Source organism: Ornithodoros turicata, chromosome 10 (assembly GCF_037126465.1).
Source record: "Ornithodoros turicata isolate Travis chromosome 10, ASM3712646v1, whole genome shotgun sequence".
Lineage (NCBI taxonomy): Eukaryota > Metazoa > Arthropoda > Arachnida > Ixodida > Argasidae > Ornithodoros > Ornithodoros turicata.
The window spans coordinates 18,757,122-18,779,863 of NC_088210.1; the positions used below are offsets into that span (position 1 = coordinate 18,757,122).

Sequence of the window (22,742 nt, forward strand, 5' to 3'; positions counted from 1 at the left end):
GCCACGCTCAGGCGGGTAACGTCGCGCGCTTACGAGAACCAATGGGAATGGCGGACGCTCTCCCTTCTCTGACGTCATAGCTATATAGACGCGGAGGTGTGTTCAGGGATCTATATCTCGCTAACTAGAACAGTAATTCATTGTCACCTCGATAATCTGACCCGTAGTACAATGCGTTCACGATAAAAGGAGTCTCTCCTATGAAACTGTCACACATCTTGTAAGAATGTACAGGAAAAAAGTTTTTAAACTTAGTTTAAACGCGTTCATGGCTTCGTGGAGTATTTTCCGTTGTTTGAAATCATCCTGTGAGCTCCGTCGCAAGGCTCGCCTTTTGTGCCTGCCCATGTATAGGCATGACGGAGATGAATCAGTAGTGAATCCTTAGAGATGGCGTGTCAGAAGCAGGGAAGCAGTCACTCAGAAGTGTGCTTGCCATACGGCGATAGTGACCACATCACTGATTACGTTTACGCGAAGAAACAATTTTTTCTTGCCGCACACACATATAAAGAGAGAGAGAGAGAGAGAAATGTTACCTGTAGTAAGCAAAGTAAAGCTCCTGCAAGCGAACATGCAAATTCTGTAAATATCTTGTAAAAATACTCCCCGCCCGATCTCTGTGCATGAAACAGAGGGAGGCGAGGCCCCTGTAGGAGAGGAAGTTCCCCCCTTCCCCGGTACACGCATCTTCCGACGCTCCTGTGTCAGCCTAAAGTAAAACTGCGTATGACAGGCCATGATCTCGTTTCTCAAACAAACGGAAGTTTAACAGCGGTTGTCAGGCACTGATTGTGTCACTGTACGAGGATGGTTCAATAGGTAACTTTATTGACGAACAAAGAAACCGAATATCCTGGGAAACGATAAGCGACGCATGCGAATCCGGCCAGGATGGACTAATGAAACAGACCGCTTCGGACCGGCCAGCCAGTCGAACTCGCCATTGGAGTACGAAAGAGCGGGAATTAATCGCTCCAGAAGATGATGATGATGTCTCTCTGCACCTCGACGAAGAAGGCATCAGACATGGCTGAAACAGATACCCGTGGCGATATAGATGCTGTAGGGTAGGGTTTGCTCACTGCAAAAGGGAGTATTTCGCGGGCCACACGTTTAGCGCAGACATGGCGTTGACACACATTGATGCCCCTGTCTCTTTAAGCTATGGTTCGGTCAGAGTACACGGCCAGATGTTTGAGTAGGGTTTTCCTTTTTAGGGGGTGCTGAAGTTCCCTAAGGGGAGGGGTGTTGAGTAAGTCTCAAGCCGGGGCCCGGGATGGATGGAGAGTGGTGCCCCTTGGTCGGCCTGTTTGGAACGAACGTCCAGGCACAAGGAAAAGGTTCCCGGACGGACGGAGGGTTCCGGGAGAGTTCGCCTGTTGTCCTTAGCGATGCGCTTGTCCCTGCGACGCTCCAGTGGCAATGTCGATCCGATTGGCGGCTTGCTCTGGGCGTGACAGTAGGAATGTTTAGTACGACTGGAAGGGTGGCTATTCCTTGCACACAGGTTTCGTCCACGACCTGGACTGATGGGTCGTGGCTTCGTCCTGTGTCGATGAAAACAAACATTTAATAAACGCGCGAAATGACGTAGCCAGTGCAGGTGAAAGCACGGGTCTGAAGAACGTGGCCCACGCGCTGGGTCACGCCAAGGAACGGCAGCATCTAGCGGAAGGCGCTCGTCGAAGCAAAGGGATTTTCAAACTTCGTCCCGAATGGTGAGTTAATTATGAAACCCTCACGCGAAAAATCGATTATGTTTTTGTGCGCAGACTGATAAGCATAGCTTTGCTGAAGGGTTGGTCAAAGACGACTTGATTCGACCTCTGAAAGTCAGACCTACCCGTGTAGCGTAAAAGTCTGCAGTGAATGGAATGTAATAATGAATGCCGTGTTTGTGCTTTGCAATAGTCTGTAGCTGCACACGGTCTTACCGTAGTACGTATCGTCAGGTTTCGGTGCGCAGTCCATGTTTACTCTAGCTGTGTATCTCCAGCGGTGTATAATAATAATAATAATAATAATAATAATAATAATAATTTTTATTAGTGCCCAAGAACGGCCGCTAAGGCCATGGTGTTGGCGCACACAATACACATAACTCACAGAGGATACAATACAGACATAAACGCACAAATAATTATGTACAGACATATATATGATACATATACAGTGGGATACTAGCAGAGGTACATTACAAACATAACAGGCATACGTACTTACATATTTACAGACAAGTATACCACGCAGTACATGCAATGACATATCAGCAACAAAACTACAATACATAGATTACGCGCAGCACATAAGTGATAAGATGGAATGAGACTATATACTGTACAAAACAAAGGAAAGAATATCACGATTGAAAATTCACTGCTGAAGGAAAGAAATAACGTCGCGTTTAAGGGATGCGCTTGAGGTGTGGAAAATATCACATGTGGGGGGAAGCGAGTTCAGAAGAATTTGGCTTCGGGTAATCGGATCGCTGGGGCAGAAGCGTTTAACGTAGAAGACTGGTGGATTACGAAAAGCCGCGCGAGGAATACAAAAGTTTAGGAGGCTCAGCAGGAGTGGCGAATCAACACGGGCATGGACACATTTGTACAGAAATAGGGCGTCGGCGATAGAGCGACGTGTGGCCAGTGGGTGAAGGTGAAAATATTGCAGTAGTGTGTCATAGTCATACAATAACTTTTTTCGTAAAAAGCCATTGTGTATGATATGAAGCGCTCGTTTTTGTACAGCCTCAAGACGCTTTGTATCAGTACCTGAAAGTGCGTTCCAAGCAACAGAGGCATATTCAAGCCTAGGAAGAACATAGGACTTGTATAGTTTAACGAAGACAGCAGGAGTCTGAAACTCCTTGCATGTATATGACAGGAGGCCCAGCGTGCGAAGAGCGGAAGAACGGACCGCTGTGACATGTTCATGGAATAGCAGTTTGGCATCAAAAATAACTCCTAAATCTCGGATACTGTCAACACGACATATTTCAATGTCGGAGAAGTATCGAAACACTGAGATATTTGTCTTGCGTGTGAACGAGACAACTTTCGTCTTTGCGCTGTTAATTTTGAGACCGTTGGCACTGCACCATGACAGTATATTGGATATATCTGCCTGTAGCTGTAAGCAGTCGGAAACCGAAGAGATCACTTTCATTAATTTGAAATCATCCGCATACTGAAGTAGAGTAGAATGTTTGAGGCAGGATGACATGTCATTCACAAAAATATTAAAAAGCAGGGGACCTAGGTTGGATCCCTGAGGAACCCCAGATGTGGGGACATATGCATCTGAGTACGCGCCCGAGACAAAAACAGAACAGGAACGTTGACTTAGGTATGACTCGAAGAATGCAACAAGCGGGTCAGAAACACCGGATGTACGTAGCTTATCTAGTAGGACGCCGTGACTCATTAAATCGAAAGCTTTTGATACATCGAAGTAGACAACATCAATCTGACCGCGAGCACTGACGACAGGGGCAACAGAGGACATGAAGGATACCAAATTTGTTACCGTAGATCTGCCTGTCATGAAGCCATGTTGAGAGTCAACGAGCTTGCGTTTGAAGAACGACAAGTGCGTATATATGATGTGCTCAAACGCTTTGGAAGGCGCACATAGAATACTGATCGGTCTGTAGTTGGTCGCAATGTGCCGGTCTCCTGACTTGTGGATAGGAATCACAACGGATGACTTCCAGTGACTAGGGAAATTATTGCATCTCAGTGACAAGTTATAAATAAACGATAGTACAGGTGTAACAATATCAGAGTAAGCTTTCAGAAAAACAGCTGGAATTCCATCGGGGCCGGGTGTTGTTGTGGGTTTCAACCTGCGGATCGCGTCGCTTACATCACTCTCAGTGATAACAAATGTGGGCAAATCATCAGTGTACGGTGCGGTCTTGAAATCAGCGGAAGCAGTAGTGTTACTGGTACCGTCGTACACCGAACTAAACTGCGCAGCAAACATCTTTGCAACGGTTGGAGGGTCAGAATACAAGGCGTGACCGTCACTGAGAGAAGGCGACATGACCGGACCGCGTTTCTGAAGTTTGTGCCACTTCCAGAAGTTACGAGGATTATCATTTACATTCGCTTCGACGGTGCTCAAGTGCAACCTGCGGTCGTGCACAACGGCTTTTTTGAAACGTGCGCGAAAAATAACAAATTGTTCGTAGTCAGCCGCGTTCCCATGTTTTTTATACCTCCTGTGAAAATACTTTTTCTTACTGAGATAGCGACGCGATTCAGGGGAAAACCAGTGTGGATACTTTGAACGACGAGGTGTATACTGCGGAACATACTCAGTAATGCTGTCAACAAAAATTTCGGTAAAGCGAGATACGGCGTCGTTGGGGTCAGAACAGCTAAGTACAGACGAGAAATCACATGAATCAAGATGATGATAGAGGCCGACATAGTCGCCTCTATTGAGAGCCAACCTGGAGGACTGGGGACGCGTGACATCGGCCCGTACGTGTGGGAGTACAATGGACAGAGGGGGGTGATAACCATCAATAGGAACGATAGGCGAGAGCGCGCGCTCGACAGAGGCACTGAAGTTTGAAAAACATAAGTCCAGCGTGTAACCGTCCTTGTTAGGGACATTATTCAGTTGCACGAGCTGATGAAAGTGAGCAAAGTCAAGAAGTGAATGGCAGAAACGGACTGAGCAGGAGCTATGCGCTGTTACGTTATTGCTAATAAAGTCGACACCAGGAGCATTGAAGTCACCCAAAATTAATATTTTACATTGCAGTCGAATTAATTTTTCTCCCAGAAGTAGGAAGTACCTTTCAAGGGCATCTGGGCTAAATCCAGGGTGAAAGTAGTGCACGCCTATTAGTATCCGGTCATTGCCACTGAGGATGAGCTCAACCCAAACACAATCGGGCACTAGCTCAAGATCGGAACGACGGCGACAGCTATAACGGGACCGCACAGCAATAAGCGAACCGCCACCCCTTTGGGCTTGCGTCTCACAACGGTCGGACCTAAAGACAGTGTAATATTCTGGAAAACACGAGGAACTTGGTATGCCTGGCCACAGCCACGTCTCAGTCAAACAAAGGACATCAAAATCAAGATCAATGACATTGTGGAGGCACTCAACGTTTTTCGTACGAAGGCCGCGGACATTCTGATAATATACGGTGCAGTCAAACACATTATTACTATCGTTATACAGGTACTGCATCGTGTTGAGGGGATGTGGCTGCGTCATCGCGGGGAGCCGCTTGAATCATGCATCACGCAGCTAGCCGGATGTAAACAAGACATCCTACCTTACGGGTGTACCTCTTACGTATTGTATGTATCGCGTGTACTATCTGTTTCTCATGGTGTATTTTATTTAGTACGTTGTTTACATACACGTGTTTTATCAGACACATCCTCGCCCGTTAACATCGTATCGGCATAAAACTGTGCCCCCCAAAGTGCTTATGCCTCTTCGGTAAGCATGGCGGACCGCCTTGAATAAAACTCAATCTTGTACATGTTTCAGACAGCATTCGATTCTTGTTCTTCTTCCCATTTGTTAATTTTTTTTCACTTCTTTCAGGTAAAAGTGTTTATTTCATTGTGTGTAATTCCTTTCGTTAAAAAATCGAGTGGTCCGGGTACGGAATACCATCTTTTCACATTAATGCCTGTGCTTATGCAGAACAAGTGCCTGTGGAGAACAGGGTAGTGTCCAACTTCCAACATGCCAGAAGAGGAGGACGACGATGATGCCAAGAAGAAAAAGGGAAAGAAAGGATCCAAAGGCAAGAAAGGATCCAAAGGCAAGAAAGGATCCAAGGGCAAAAAGGGATCCAAGGGCAAGAAATGTTCCAAGGGCAAGAAAGGCTCCAAGAGCAAGAAAGGATCCAAGAAAGGATCAAAAGGCAAGAAAAAGAAGGGAAGCAAGTCCAAGGAGAAAAAAGGCAAATCAAAAGACAAATCAAAAGATAAGGCTTCAAAGGAACCATCAAAAGATGCATCTTCCAAGGGCGAGCAGTCAACTCCTTCCCCACAAGCTCCGGTTCCAGCTTCGGCCGCAGCGACGACAAAGGCACCGACGACAAAGGCACCGTTGGTTCCCGATGTTACTCTGGAGTGGTCCCGAAAGTAGGTACCAACAGTGCTCTCCTCGCAGCTCACACTTATTTCGCAACCGTTCCTCAGGTTCCCACAGGAGCGCCGCTTCTATGAAGAAGGGTACCCGCCCCCACCTGCTGGATACTATCCCGACGAAGTAATGGGCGACCAGGACCGGTATTACGTGGACGTACAGTACTACGAGTCTGCTCCCGACGGCTACTATGACTACGCTGGCCAGATGCCGCCACCAGAACCAGTGACCCACATCAGGGTGTCTTCGCCGTCCTTTCACTCGCAGGTCAACGTGGCCGCGGGGGACGTCCAAAGCGTTATGTCGTCTACGGAGCGACATTACTACGACGTAGAGGAGAGGCGAGAACGCAAAAAGAGATCGGACGTGGAAGCTGCTGCTGTCGCACCGCTGACGGCGGCACCACCAGGGGGCGTCCCGCAACTAGGTGCAGCTCCTCCTGTGCCCGTCTTCCTCGCGGCATCTGGCCCACCTCCTGCGGGCCCTCCGGTTCCACCTCTACCACTGGAGCGAAGCCACGAAGAAATGTCATCCATTGAGCGAGACATGAGGAAGATGTATCATGATCGTTACCCCAGGTGAGAAACCCTGCTGAAACCGGTGAGAAGCCGTCAGCTGACCTCACTTCCGATACTCGCATTCCCAACGTCTGCTCTTTTGTACAACTTGTGTAATATCCTCTATAGACCTCTCGGTTTGTAAACAAATTACGTCATAGTGTTCCACAGCGTCACCAATTTGGTAGAGTCGAACTACGCTCGAAGGTCGACGGAGGAAGGCGAACAAAGGTCGCGTCCAAAACCCAGGATCTTGAGGGGATTACGATGGTTCCTGAAAGGGACGCGACCTTCGGTCCTGCCTTTCTTTTTGAATAGGAGGCAGCGAACAAGTGCACATCCGCAGAACCCAGCCCTCCCCTTCCGATTTGTTTCGGTTTTAGTCTGTCTACCGACGTCACGATGAAGTTTCTCGGGTAGAGGTCTATTAATACATGGTTGGTAGCATATGATATCAGCTTGTCAAAGGACTTCCGTTTGACAGCGTTACACTACGTTACTCATTTATTTACTATACCTTAGGAGCCTCAAAGGGCATTGCATGAGGGGGAGTAAAACAAACCATGCCTAGCACTAATAACCCCGCATACCACTACGAAAATTGAGTTACAAAATATGAGACATAAAGATCTGCTATGACCACAAAGGATGGTAAACTTTTTCCACTCAGGTATTGTCCAGGGAGCTGTGGAATACAGCTTAACAGGAATACAGCTAAATAAGCTCGACGTTCGCGCTTTAGGGCAGACGACATGACAAGAATACTATTGAATGCTGTGCATGGATTAGACGGCGCGCAGGAGGAACCAGCAGGAGAACTTGCTTGCTAGTCTGCTCCTCCAGTATCTCTCTAGTTTAGCACAGCACTTCCCTCAAGGTTTAGGCGTATTTGCAGCTGAGTACGCACGAAGGAGGTTATCGAAGTAGCGACAGCTGCAGGCGCTGACCTCGGGTATCCTACGCACATTTGGGGGTGGGGTGTAAAAACAAAAGAAAACAAAAACTAAAAATCGCCCAGGTATGTCATACAAAGAGCTTTCTCGGACAATAACATGAGTTCATATGAATGACCCGCATTAAGAAGTGTTGTATTTTACGTTTCAGCGAAGACACCACGTTGACATTGTTCCCAGAGAGATCGTTAATAATCATTTTGATCATCATCTTCATCTTTGTCGTTATCGTCGTAATTATATCGGTAACTGGATCTACATTCCCAGGTACGTGTATGCAGGTTCGTTCAAAAGAATGACGAGTAAAAAAAAAGAGAAAATAGAAACGCGACGGGGCCTCAGAGGGATACCATCTTGTTGTGACATGTGTCTGTTGATATCTTCCGGAGTGAAGCGTGACGACGTGATATACGAGGATCCGAGGATCCGAACTGTGTCCAGACGGGACAGCATATTGTACTGGCTACATCATTATTTGAAACAACGCGCGTTAGAAGCCCCCCGCTTTTTTGTCGCGTGCCACTACTAGCCGTCTCGTGAATCTAAGGAATGGTTAGGTTTCTCATTATATTTCAAGTAATTAGCCTAGCTACATGCTCTTTGACAAAATGCCCGTCTGGTCGTAAAACCTTCCTCCAAAAACTGCATCTATGTTCCAGTCTTAGCTTCTTTCTTTTTCTCTTTTTTTTCGTAAAAAAAATTGCGTCGAACGAAAAAAAACCTTTATTATTGTTATTGTTATTCTTGTGTGGGACCGCATCCCTGGAGTCCCTAAATAGGAAGCAGAGTAGCGACACTCAGCCAGGCCGGCGAGCGGGACCGCCATCTTGGGTCCGGCGTGGCTTCGTCGCCTAGCAACGGGACGCCAATCTCCCCCTTCTCCGTCGGAGAACAGCGCGCAGTCGAGCCAGCTTACAACCGAGGAAACTGGTTTTGGATCGAGGAGACTCAACATGGATGGCGCGTTCTTGGAAGAGACCACGTGACACGATCGGCCCTATCGGGGGCACCGAGTGGCGGCTCCGGCGCGGAAAAGGAATGTGTTACTCTGTACCCCTATTTAGTGACTCTACGCATCCCACGCCATCCCTTGCAGTCCCAACCTAGAATCTGCTTTTGATGTAAGAGTATGTGCTGCGTAGTCCTGATACAGTTCATGATACGCTGGCAAAATCTTTTAGAAAACTGGAAGCTATCGGAACACTGCAAAACAGGCTATAGTAGGGTGCAAGTGTTCCTAGGGGTAAATGGCACATCATTTAATTGTCGCTATCCATGATGGGTTCTGTCTGGGTTCGCGCATCTGAATGACCTCATACCATGCATTGTGCGGAAGGTCGACCAATAAGGTATCTAAAACATTCGCAGCTGACAAGACAACTCACATCCCAGGCCACGGAACAGGAACAGGTACCGGAGGCACAGGTACGTGCGGAGGGATAACGTCGCTAACCGTGCCCCCATTCATACGAGCGATATTCCCCAGAATACGCCAGCGGAAGACTCGCACAACGTCATGTCGATGTTTTTTCAATGTCTTCTAATGTCTTTTCGTGCTCTTTTAACAACGATGAATATCCCTGCGGCTCAGCCACAAGATATTCCGTAGCAGACGACAGGGTGTCATCTGCTATGTGTGCCACTTCCGACATCTCAGCGTCATGTGAACGCTCTCCATAACACGAGGCGGAGCTTCCACTGAAAATATTCCACGTGGATGTCGCTAGTGTGAATACACACAGTAACAGCATTTTGAAGTTCTAATTCCCTATTTTCATTTCAGGCACTGGCGGAGCAGGGGGAAAAACGACAGAAAGTAAGTGAACATCATCAGCAGCATTTGTTCTCGGGACATGGGCTGGAACAGCCCGCGTTGCATTCGGTGCGAGTACACCTTTAATTACATTTCTTCGGTGAACCTTCAAATAAATATACCGTTCCTCATTGGTCTTATCTGTTTGTCTGAGCCAGGACATTGAAAACGGAACATGTATTTTGCTGACAGCGCTGCGAACCATCACAATGTTCATGCTGCTGTACAAATACAAGGCGAGCAGAAGGCCAATTGATTGGCCAAGGCTTTGCGTCGCGAGAAAACAATGATCATGAGCGACGCCGCAGTGGTCGGTCTGTGGAATTAATTTTGGCCAACGAACGCGCGCCCAAAGCTCAGCACACCGATATAACTGTCCTCGCGAAAACTGTCCTCCTAGACAACTTCTACCCTGTCACCAAAGTTGCTGGCGTACCGACCGGAATCGAACCTGCAACCATGGGACCAGCACGCGGATGCTCTAACACCTGATACACTGAGGCCGGTGCGAACAGAAGGAACCTGAGAAGGCATACAAGTGCAATGAACGGTCATTGCCCCGGTGAAATTCAGAAAGGGGTTTGTGACAAAGTGCCGATTACATTTCAGCTGACGAAATACCAACGGGGCCGCCGACTGGGCCGGGATGGCCAACCCCAGGACCAGGACCAGGACCTGGACCTCCAGGACCTCCAGGACCTCCTGGACCACCTGGGCCTGTACCGCCTGGTCCTTCAGGACCAGATTATTACATCTGTAATACCGAATACTGTGCTAATGAAGGTACGATTATTACTGCACGTTCAGTTAACTAACGACTAAGCACTATAGCTAACATGGCCTATCAGTTACTCTTCTGCTGGGTACCCTGTCATGTTGGGATACCTGGCAATGAACGAGCTGATCATGATGCTACGGCTGCGTTAACAAGTGACATAACCCCTTTCTAAATTCCATAACAAGATCTCAAACTATGTCTAAAAAGATGCATCAATAACGGCTGGCAAGCATCTTGGGACCGGCAAACCAATAATAAATTACATAGTATCAAGCCCTATGTAGGCTCCAGTTACTTTGGTATGTCCAGTCGACTGTACGAAGTGCTATCCTCCCGCCTTCGTTTGGGACGCACGTACCCACAGGAATGCAACCACTGTGGGGAACAGCTTTCGATCATTCACATCCTCATCACGTGTTCAGTGTACCAACATCTTCGTCAACATCACTTTGCTCTCTTTTATAGAAACTATATGGTGATGACAGTTTTATTCCTTTTGAGAACGTGTATAGGTTTTTTAAAGATACTCCGACCGTAGAAGCCCGTACGGACCCTTTCTTCCCTCCGGGCTGTTGACCCACAATTCGCATGAACCTTTAAACACGTCACACATAATCCTTTAAATACCATCCCAATGATGAGGACGGTGCCCAGAAGAACAGTCTCTGTTCGAAATATCGGCGGCTTCTGTCCTGAGGCAACTCCCTTCCTACATCTCTACCGGTTCGCTGGATTTCTACCCATCTACTGGTTTTTTTAAAGATATGTGATTTTAAATACTAATCTAACAATTTTACTCCTGAACATGAACTTTTTAACTAGCTAGTCTTCAGTGGCATTTGGCGCATTATGGCCTTTGTAGCTGATGCGCCAATAAAACCCGAATCAAATCAAATTAATTGATTAAGCGACTAAAAATGCGGAGCGGTAACTGAAAGGCTTACAAGGAAGAAAGCCAGAGCTTGTTTTCTGTTAGTATTAATGCGATACAAGCTTAAGTGGAGGTCAGAAAGACTGACCGAAAGACTGGAAGTCGTTGCCATTTTTTTTTATTTTAAATTTGATGATACGTTTGAATAATTTTGTTTTGAATTATTTTAATTTTTATCCTGTGTCACAACGTTGGTAATAGCAATATGGCATTTAGATATACCACCAGCCATGAAGCCCCTAGCAGAACACTGCACTGAACGGGTGTGTGGGACTGTTGGATTTTGATCTCGATACTAAGATACGTACTGGGATTACGTACGTTGGAATGCTCGGACTGTTTCGCCGAAGATTCGGAACCTTCTGGGATCGAGTAAGCTTTTTTAAACGAACAAACCAGTTGAAATAAAAATCGAGGCTTAACTCGTATCCCGTCTGAAGGCAACCTGATGCAAGGGGTTTTCACGCACACTTTTGTATGCGGACCGAGCCAAACGACATCTGTATCACGATCCCGTGGCGGCGTGAACATCTCGAAATCCTGATGCTCCTTGACATGGTTGCAAGGTAGTTTTCGCTTGCGTCCCGTCTGTCTGCGTTTGCAACAACTAGCTGCCCATATAACGTTGTAGCGGATAAGGACAAACACAACACAAACCTTACAACGCCCAGTTGCATACTTCAATTGAATGACTGTGCCTTTTCTTCAACTGTCATTGAGCTAGCTGCCCTTTCGAGAAGATTTTCGCCAAAAATTTGCTGTCACCGGTGGCCCTATAAAGTTAGCGCGTCTGAACACGTTTGCCACAATGTCCAAAGATGCATCCATTATTCCCCCCCCCCTCGATTGTCAACTAGCAAAGGGTTTTCATCATCATCTTTGAATGGTTATTCGGGTGCCTGCTGACTGGATTGTTATCGCTCGTTGGCGGACCGTTGTCGTCACAGATATGAAAAGTAGGAAGTCTAGCGGTATACGGTGAAGGTAGATTGGAGAAGAAGCCCCGGGTCGGGACAAGCAGATATTCTGAACGGAGACAGTCTTCTTACTGAGTCCAGCATAACTAGAGCCGTGGCGAGGCGAGTTTGCGCCCCGGGTAGGGCAAATCTGATGAGCCTCCCATCCCTCACTGCCGTCAGAAGCCTTGTCAACAAAGAAAGGAAAACGCCCATTTGCACTGCCGAGACCGTAAATTCAAGCTCCTTTCATTCCTACTTTATACTGTCCAACCAACCTGCCAGGGATTGCCGTTCGGTCCCCTCTCTGGCGAGGGCGCCCGGGACGGTTGACCCTCTCGCGCCCCCGTCGCTACGGCTCTCTTCTCTATTAGCAGAACAGGAGACCCTGTTCAAAATCTCTGCAGCTCTCGTCCTGAAGCTTCTACTCAGTTCTTAAAAAGTACACAGTACCTCTGGCTACCACTGCAAGCATTCGTAGTCGGTGGTAAATGAACAGTGCTGCGTCCGTAGAGTAGCCCCCCACAAAGGGTATAACAGGTTAGGGTACGTGCGAGTTAGTCTTGAAACTGGCGTCCCGGCAGTTGGTTGCAGCCTAATATATGCACACTATCTGTATCCGTTTCCTTTAGGAAGGTTTCTAACCGAAATCCTCAATAGACAAGTGAATCCCTGCAACGACTTCTATGACCACGTCTGCACAGCATTCCAGAAGGATCATACAGTCTCTGCAGGTCTCAGACCAGACCACGTGACACCAGACACCCTCTTCTACGAGCAGTTGGAGAACGCGATATACCAAAGCATTACTGGTGAGGCCAGAAGAACATATTCTGACAAAATTATGTATCGCTGCTTGTTTTGCTCCTGTTTTTCCTTTTCGTTTCCAGATACATCTTTGCAGGGCACGGACAAGTTGTACGAACTCTACAATCAATGCAGAGATGAGAGTAAGGAGCAGACGTTGTATAGTACAGCATGTAGTGACACGCAGTTCTGTGCACTAGGTGCTGCTTGCAACACACTTGTCTGTAATTTCCTGCTCGTGGCGGGACGATCCCCCTCGACTCGACGCTGAAAGGATGCCAGCAGAGTGGAGAGCTTGCGAGCATTACAGGAAGACTGCGCTCACGTAAATGTCCCAATTTGGTGGCGCTGTGTGCCGTACGACACTGCTGGCGAGATTACAGACAAGTGTGTTCCAGGTGCGCGATGTTCGAAGTAGCGTCACCAAGCGTGCCGTGTTTGCCGAATCCAGTATCCACCCATGGCACACCCATCCATATAGTCATTCAGACACCATTTAGCAATAATATTTAGCGTGATTGGTCCTGATACAGTACCTGTTTCAACAGCTGTAACCTGATTGGGCAGTGTGACATGTCCTGGTTGATTGCTCAAATCCTTGCCTGTTGCAGTCAGTGGAAACCGTCTTTAAGCTACAAACGCAAATATCAGTTCGTACCTACAGCGTAGACATTTGTAGTGGGCGCAGGGGCTTCCTAAGCATGAAATCTCCACCTTGCGTAACAGCAAGATGGAGGTTGCCTTGCTCTCCACGCTCCTAGCGGCAGCCCTGATTATTATGGCCACTCGGACTGGGTGTCAGTCAGTCCGGTTGAGCGTGTCTCGGGTTGACAATCGTGCTCAACCATCTTCACTGGGATGGGAGCTGGCGGCGTAGGTACAGCAGCGTGATCCCATTCGTGCTCTCATTGCAAGTGCGTGGCGACCGTATACCGTTTCTGTTCTAATGCAGTCCCCTGCTTATGCCTGCCTATGCCTGTATCACAGTTAGATTTCCACGTGCACAGCTTTATGGTGGGACACGCTCCGCAGGTTCATCAACTGCGCACGGATATTCTTCGTGGAAGACTGTTCTACAGGAGTGTGAACTCAGCGGCTGGCCTTTCACGGCACCCGCGGGCACGCAGATATGGACAGCTGCAGGAAAAACTTCCCGCCTTCTAAATATCCACGCTCTCGTCAAGGTCACCATCGAGCCGGACCCAGAAGAAGTTGACAAATTCATCATCGCGGTAAGCGTGTGGGTCACCCGTGGCTATGAGGGGTCTACGCGAACAAATGGAACAACTGCAGGGGAGCGGTAAAGAGGTCTCCTACACAGCCACTGGCTAGAACGTTCTTGAGACCAAATAGCAACGAAGGTGATAGGACGGCGTGGTCATTGGCAGCGATGGTACAGTGCTGGACAAAAGTTTACGGAAAACGCTCTGGCACATGCCTTCCTCAGATTGACACGCAATCTGCAAATGGGACCGTACGGACTTACAGACAGGTGCCTAGGTAACCCATTCATCTGCACGGTACCATGCGCTGCTAGCCTCTCACTCTGAGGAAGGCATGCGCCAGAGCCCGTTCCGTAAACTTTTGTCCAGCACTGTACAAGCCGAAGCTTGACTGGGCGCGGTGGTGGTTACCACCGAACAAACGGGGTTGGAGCAGTGGTCCTCGACCAGGATGGTAACCAGAAAATATTTCGAGGGGTGGGCTCTATGGGGACTTCTCCCTTGTTGCCTTCCCCAAATTGCACTCCCAAATGTAAGATTTTGGGTGGGGGCGTGGGAGGGCTATGGAGCCCGTGATTGTGACCCTATTACTACACAACGATAAATGACGATAGCTACTATCTCTGCTCGTTACTATGAGCGCCAACCACAGCCACATGGTCCAGCAATTTCGATGTCAATCCCACAGCCAGCCCGAGCCACACTCGCGTGAGATCGACATCATCATGTTCGCGGAACCCCGTTTGAGAACTACTGGGTTAAAGTGATTCTGCGAAGACTCCCCCAGGGTTGCGTGCCCAGATGATATATGTACGGAAAGTAGTCGTGTCTTGCTCGGACCACAACCAGTTCAAGAACACTTAATGATGGCGATGGCGCTCGTGCTTTACACATGCACATTAGTGGCGACACCACAAAAGTGCATCCATGCTTGTCGGCGACCGTTGATATTCACTTCTTGGAATGTTGTCTTAGCCAAGTTCTCTGTTACAGATAGACGAGCCTGATGTACTCCTGCGAAAGAGCGATGTGTACCGCAATCAACAAGTGAACTACTTTGATGATGCAGTCCAGAAGGCCCTTGAAGTCGGGGGCACCGTTTCGGGCAGAGGCAACCTGAATGCCCAGGCGCCCAGTATCACCATCTTCGCGAAAGAGATCGTCAACGTAAGGTATATGCCGAGCGAAAAGTTCATATGTAACGTTTATGTCGCATTTTTCCACCAGGCGCTCAGTCGACCCGCAGACACTGCCAAAGGTACCACACGGTTCAAGATAACGCAGCTGCAACTGCTCCCCGCGGATTACAAAACTGTAAGCTTCCTTCTAGAGTCCTTAAATGTCTACGGAAGCGTCTGTCGTTATAATGCCGGCAGAAGTGGGGGTTACAAGGGTTACTGTGGACCACTTGAATTTGTGAAGGGCATGCAAAATTCTCATGGAGATGAGGCGCCAAAGTGTTATCTCAGGTACCGCATACGAATAAAATGCCATAAGCTGTTGCCATGCCTTTTTGGGCATGAACTGGGGGTGGCGGGGGGGGGATGGAAGAAGGCGCCGGTTGGGATCTGGGGTCCCCCTGATTTCAAGGCATTGCGCCGCCCAGACTCGTGTTGACTGCAAGGCATGCCTTGTCGCACTGAGGTCCGCTTCCGGACTCCCAGTTTCAGTTTGCTCGACGACCTCAGCATCAGCGCATCAGCGGGGGGACATCGGCGCATTTGCACCTCTCGTGGACCGGTTGGCGTGTTCTTGTTAGTGTGCGCTGGTGAATACAACAGTTCCTGCTACAGTTATTCCATTGCCGATTATCTGTTGCACAAGTAATTAGCGAGATCCCGAGTCACCGTCAAGGATACGCTAACCGACGTGTAGTTGACCTTATCTATAAGGGGTTGGGTGGAAGGCTCTTTTTGCAGCATGGTTCTGGGTCGTCATAATGTGTTCCGAGTATAAGGCTAATGTTCCTCACAGCAGTTATGCCTTTTGTTCTACCACTCTTCCCCCAGCTCTTGGACATTGTCTTCAACAACTTGGCTGGCACCACGAGGATACTGATCAAGTCCCCAGCTTACATTACAAATCTGCCTTCTCTTCTACAACGTCAACAAGCGTACGTCGTTTCCAGTGTCGCAGGACAGGCCTTGAGGTCGCTTCATTGATGCTATCCAACGCAGGTTCGTTGTGCTCAACTACATCGGATTTTGGGCGATGGTAGAGGCCTCTGTATATCTGCCAACTGAACTAAAACCACTACGCGTGTTGTGGTACCAGCATGCCACTGGTGCGTACAGGCCAAGCTTGGACCGATGGAGGGCGTGCTTGCACAGCATCGACAATCTCATACCTCTCTACCTGTTAAACGTTTATTCCCAACACATCAACAAGTCTCACTTCAAGGAAGTCATTGTAAGTAACCGCCTTTAACGTGTTGACGTGTCTACAGTGGATGGGTGTTTCTAAACAGGCTAGAATGTCCACCGACAAGATATCCCGAGTATTCATCGAAAATATTCGGAACGCGACGTGGATGGACAGTTTTACCAGGTATATCGCCGAGAAAAAGGTGAGCATATACTCGCAGGACGGGTATTTCGCACAGTAAGCTCAAGTGTAGCTAAGTGAGCTTAAAGAAGCAAGTTGTATCAGGACGTCTGGGAACTACGAGAACTGCACTTGTACGCATGCCCTGTATTTCTCACGCACTGCAGTTAGGCCTGTCGTCAATGGGTGTAGTTGATATCCCATCCCATCTTCCCAATTCATCCCTGAATCTCCTCACTGCCCCCCCCCCGCATATCCGGTGCATAGACAGTTCGTATGACATTTTGTAACAGTCTCTAGGTAAGCATTTCCACCGTTACCTTCCACCTCTATCTGCGTGTCTTTGACAGGCAATATCTCGTGTGAGATTAATGATGCGGATGCGTCCAGGTTTACGATTCGGGAACCAAAGGCGACATCTTCCGTTCCGCGACAATTCCGCGCGGGATGAACGGCTTGGGGAGGGGCGGTCCAGTCCAGTGACGTCATTAGGGTAGCGTCAGCCGGAGCGGGAGCTCTTTGCGTCACCCCACTCCCCCCAATAATGGAACCCTTTTCACACAAGGCGATACAGGATAAATACAGGATCACACACACACGCGCGCGCGCACACAAAAAAGATCCCGTGCTCACAGAGGGCTCCTCGGGGCAACTGAAGATTTCTTTCTTGAGGATGTTCCTATAGCTGCTTGTACATCAGTTTTTTTACCGCGATCCTCACAATATAGATCTCATCTCAGAAGATTCTCAACTTCTATCCCGTGTGGGTGACAATCAAAGACAAATTTCAGGCACACATGAACCAGGTGTAGTGTTTTTCTTCTTCCCCTCTTTCTGTACGCCGTTTTCACCCTGGTATCTCTTTCAGCTCCCGTCGATGACGGGCAGCGATGGCCTAGCTGTGTACTTCTCGTGCACGAAACATTTCCGGAAAGACTATGTGGAGGCTTATACGACGAATCGGGCCCACCTCAAAGCGTGAGCGAATACGGCTTCATTGCGGTGACCTTTTCCATTTGCAAACCCAACTTTTCAGGTGGCCCGGGAGCATTTTCGACCTTCATGCCAAATACGACATACTCAGGCAAACAGTCTGTAGGTGGCCCAGTGTAGCTGGCACGTAAAAGTTGCATAGCGTGCGTATTTCCTTTTCAGTTGTGCCAATGGGACTCTTCAACATATCTGTTCCAACAAACAGTTCAGTATTGTAAGTATGATCAGTCAACAAGCTGTCTTATGGACGCGTCGCACCACTTTGCGCAGTAGAGAATATAGCGGGTGGTATATCATGTTGAAGCCGACGGGTATGTACGCTACTATAAGGTACCCTCTGGTGGAGTCACCTTGTCCTTGTGGTTGCCAACTTTTGGCGACAACTTTCCAGTGACTGAGCTTGACATACATATGTATCAACTTCCTGTCACACGCTCGAATAATGAGATGCTTCTGCAATATGAAACTTCGTGGAAGAAATATGCATTGGAACATGCGTTGCAAGGAAGCTTTGACATACACTTACGCAATGCGCAGAGTGTAGTGTGCTTTATTTGTTAGGCAAGGAATCACCTCCTGGACACGAACACTAGACGATTTTACAAAGATGCGAGCGCCACCAAGCGCGCTGCGCAAAGCAGCATGGGAGCTTTGAGCGTCGTCTCTTTCGGTTACGGTTTATCCCGGCTGGCGATGCTGCTGCGCACACCTGAAATATTGTTATTCCACCTCAGTCTCTGGCTGTTTCATAATGCTCTAAGGCCCTCTAAGTTCCCATGAGCCCACGCGCGCGACAGGTGGCGCTCTATTAGAAGCCACTGATATATTTCATAAAAACATCTTTTTCAGCGTCATCCACTCGGCGCGATACGGTGTTCGGCTAGCGAAGGCTATGACACAGATGATGTACGAGAAAAGTACGTTGGAGCGCAGAGGTCCTTCGAGACGCCTAGGTTGAATGTTCTTGTTCCCAGATTACTTCTACGACACGGGGAAGATGTTCCCAGAGATGGTTTGGAGTCAAAGCACGGCAACGCAGTTTGAAACCAAACGGCAATGTTTCGTCGATCAGTACAACCAGATGAGTGGCACCCCCGCGGTTAGGAACCAGGCAAGCCTACACAGTTTTCTTATAAAAGCGATAAAAAAACAGCTAGCACGTACAGTTCCTGACCATTTGAGCCAAAGGATAAAACTGCCTATGTTTTATCTGCCGCTTGCAGAAACTGGATGGAGCGTCGGTCTACGAGTCTGTCCTGGAAGAGAGCGCGGCACTTATCCCGGCTTTTAAGGTAAGGTAAAGTGGGGACTGCTGGAAACGGTGCCTGTTACGAACTCGAGGGGCAAAAAGGCGCCCCTGTATAGCACTATGTCGATTTCTTACCGAATGGTGGCTACGACACGGCGGAATGCTGTCCATAAGGAAGTGGCGTACTCAAGTCTCCTCCAGAACTCAACCTTCCCCTTTTCTTTTTTCAGGCATTTCATCAACTGCTCAACATCTTCCGAATCTGGCAGCGCGATTTCCGACTCAAAAACGCGGAACAGTTAACAGCCGACATGCTCTTCTTCATTTACTACATGCTGGTAAGGCAACATGTTTGGTATGCGTCGGCCTATACCTTGTATGTTATGTCGAACGCGAAGGACATAAAGTTCGTGCTACGGAGCGATGTCCGTGATAACAGTCAAGACAAGCAGTCCTAGTGCAGCCTAGTAAAAGTACCACGTAGTGCCTGCAGCATTCCCTAGTCCGTATTCACATAGCGAACGATACCTAGGAACTGGGCGTCCCGTTTACACCCTGACGAGGAAGAAACTTAATCGACGGGTGTACCTCTTTCCGAGACATCGGATGACGGACTACTGAGGAGATGTAACGGAGACCGGTCGGCTTCTCACGTAACTACTGACCCACCTACCTACCACGTGCACAAGCGGCGGCGCGCGCTAATTGATAGAACGCGCTCTACAACAAAAGTCTCGTTTATATTTGGTCCACCCCCGTAATATATATCTCCATTCAAGCACAGAGTTCATTGTAAAATTCGATCATGCTCGGAGTGCAGGCTTCGCTTTTTTCTTCTGTTTGCCTCACTTGTTTACCTCACACAAAACAATGTGCAATTCCTATTGCAGGACAACTGCGCAAAAGAGAACGACGCCTACATAGAGCATCAAGTACTTTCCTCAAACATGGCGCTCACGAAACAGAGGTATATGACATGTCTGATACCGCACGCTTGCCACGAACACATTTGTCAACTTTCGCAGGGTCAACTTGGCACTGAAGAACACAAAGTACTTCGCGGACACTTTCCAGTGTGCTGCAAACACACCGATGAATCCATCGAACGTCAGATGCAATATTTGGGACGTTTAAGCATTGCTGCAATCCCACCTGGTGCCTCGCTTCCATGTCGGCCACGTTCAAGACTCGTCCATTTTAACGTTCTTAGAGGGACAGAATAAAGTCTCACAGTGGAGAAAACTACATGGAATGCGAAACAGCGAGTGGCATGACTGGTTCCCCTCCGTAATGCCCCTGAAGCACTGCGGAGTTTGATTTAGCAGTTTCGTAACGCTAAGGTAATAAGAGGCGACAGAACTGTTGGTGTAGGCCATACGATTGTCTGCGAAACCGTACTGGTGCCTTTCTAGGGCGTTCGTATTCACCCTGTGCAAGTGAATAAAATCGCAGCGAAAAAAAGTACCAGTATCTCGCGGTGGTGGTGGTGGTGGTGATGGCGATAACCAGTATCTCGCACTGCGGGTAGCAACGTACAGCCCACGAATAAGACCTCAATAGTGTTCGACAGCGCCACCAATTTGGTAGAGTTGAGAACCACGCTTGAAGCTAGGGGCGGACGAGGTTGTGCCCGAAAGCCATGGTCTTCAGGTCCCTGAAAGGGACGCGAACTTCGGTCCTACTTTTCTTTCAATTGGAGGCAGCGAACAAGTGCCCATTCGCGGAACCGAGCTCTCCCGATATGTTTCGGTTGCAGTCTGTATCAACGTCATGACGTTCCTCCGGTAGTGGATTGTGGATTATAAAATGCACGAGGAAACACTAACTGGGAAAGCAAGTGGGGAAACTAGTTGCCGGTGAGCGTTACCCTGATGCCCTTAAAACAGCCCTTACCGTGTAGTTCGTATATCTCCTGCTTCGACTCACCGTTACGAAAGGAATTATGGACAGTCCCAGACGGGAAAGGTAAGAAGCTCCCCGGGTACACTTACTGATGACAGTACATCTGGAGGAAATACCGCTGGTAAAGGGGAGAGAGTGAAGGTACCGTTATCATAAAAAGTGCAGTCCATGGTGAGCTGTGAACTGTGTCGAAAGAAGTGGATGTCGAGGTCAATTCGAAGGAAACTTCCAAAACAAAACGCTCAAGCCATCATACTCTCCTGCCGTAAGATAATTAACCAAGATGGTGCGCACGCAGTTAGGCCGGATGCATTCAGTTAGACATTCAGCAAGAGCAAGAAGCCACTGCAAAGGAATCTCTAAGTCATGTACAAAGAAAACGGCGAAATGAGAAGACTTCCTTTCAATGGTTTAACGTAGCATATACCCTATTAAACAATTAATCAATTGCAATCGCGCAATTAAACAATTGGAATCGTTGGGTCGTGTAGTGCGACAGCAAAGTCGCTCTATCTGCGCTACGTAGCCGCGACCCATACTCATCGTGCGCTTCGATGGTGCATGACGCCCTTGTTCACGACGCTGTTGTCCAGGACGGTCACGAGGTTAGGTTCTAGTGGGTACCCAGCCACTGCAGTATCCCTAGTAGTGAAAAGGCTTGCTGTCTCGCTACAGAAGCACATAATGTAGTGTCCCTTCGCATCACCATCGTCAAGCCCGTAGCTTCACCGCGCGCTTCAATAAACAGTCATGTCCTTCGGTGTAGCAGGTCGTTATTTCTGTCTATTGGCCTTGCGCCACAATTGGTGACCCGGACGTGATATGTCTGTCGGTGACAACACTTTGCAACAGCAGGCCACCATCGGACGCGTGGGCATGAAGCTGCCTCCATTCTACGAGGCCCACCCCGACATATGGTTATAGATGGCCGAGAGCCAGTTCGCCCTGGCTGGCATCACCCAGCGAGCTACAAAATTTCATCACGTCGTCAGCAACCTTCCCCCAGAAATTGCCGTGGAGGTTATGTATGTTTTCACCACTCCTCTGAGCACCGCCCCTTACGGCATTCTACGGAAGGCTATCACGGATCGAACAATGGCATCTGAGCGAGAGCATTTGCGCCAGCTGTCAGCGGCTGAGGAACTTGGGGCTCGTCGGCCCTCCCAGCTGCTTCGACTCATGAACAGACTTCTAGGTACACGACTACGTACCTTTGACAATGTGCTTCTCAAGGAATTATTCCTCACTCGCCTCCCCCCTCAAGCCCGCATGGTACTCGCGGCCCTTCCGAATACAACACTAGAGGCTCTTGCTGACGTCGCTGATAAAGTCCTCGCAGTAGCTCAGCCAACCATCGCTCACTCGTCACCGGCACCATCTTTGACTTTGGCGTCCGAGCTGGTGCCGCTAAACACCAATGCCAAACCGCCGCCAATTCGGATCCCGACCGCGTATCTCTTCTCCGACAGGAAGTTCTGGAATTGAAGAGCATGGAACAAGAGCCCACTTCTTGCAATGCGTTACTCTCTCGTGCTCGGTCTCCCGCACGGCGTGCCTCCCGAGACCGTTTCCGATGCCGTTCTGCTCGTTCATCCACACCAGACTCTTCCCAGAAGGAACGGTCGCAAGACTGTTCTCTCCCGTACTTCTGGTATCATCTCAACTTCGGTGCATTAGCGAGGAAATGTAGTGCACCATGCCAATGGCCGGGAAATGGTCTCTCGCGCCGATAACGGCGACACCCGGCGCCCTGCCTTCTGCACCTTGTCGCCTTTTCTACCTTACAGAACTGAAGACCAGGATAAAACTACCCGTCGATACTGGCGCCGCTGTAACCGTTCTTCCAGCGATCCACTCCCAACGCCGCCAGAATCCTATTTGGCATGTCACGGCGGTCAACAATA

At 48.7% G+C, this 22,742-nt stretch overlaps 2 protein-coding genes across 2 annotated transcripts; both read left to right on the forward strand.

Annotated features, from left to right (window-relative positions):
• Nucleotides 1-1,601: 1,601 nt before the first annotated feature.
• On the forward strand, nucleotides 1,602-20,183 carry LOC135370792 (neprilysin-1-like). Its single transcript, XM_064604640.1, has 25 exons — nucleotides 1,602-1,721; nucleotides 5,683-6,128; nucleotides 6,186-6,710; nucleotides 7,794-7,909; nucleotides 9,011-9,067; nucleotides 9,426-9,458; nucleotides 10,065-10,238; nucleotides 12,753-12,932; nucleotides 13,011-13,070; nucleotides 13,960-14,159; nucleotides 15,144-15,317; nucleotides 15,378-15,464; nucleotides 16,160-16,263; nucleotides 16,328-16,559; nucleotides 16,618-16,716; nucleotides 17,423-17,500; nucleotides 17,563-17,672; nucleotides 17,731-17,789; nucleotides 17,850-17,901; nucleotides 18,537-18,604; nucleotides 18,662-18,798; nucleotides 18,911-18,979; nucleotides 19,167-19,274; nucleotides 19,827-19,903; nucleotides 19,962-20,183. The coding sequence occupies exons 2-25, from the start codon at nucleotides 5,725-5,727 to the stop codon at nucleotides 20,068-20,070; spliced, it is 3,312 nt and encodes a 1,103-aa protein (XP_064460710.1). The 5' UTR covers nucleotides 1,602-1,721; nucleotides 5,683-5,724; the 3' UTR covers nucleotides 20,071-20,183.
• A 1,579-nt stretch (nucleotides 20,184-21,762) lies between these two features.
• LOC135369745 (uncharacterized) lies at nucleotides 21,763-22,323 on the forward strand. Its single transcript, XM_064603263.1, has one exon. The coding sequence runs from the start codon at nucleotides 21,763-21,765 to the stop codon at nucleotides 22,321-22,323; it is 561 nt and encodes a 186-aa protein (XP_064459333.1).
• Nucleotides 22,324-22,742: the final 419 nt, after the last annotated feature.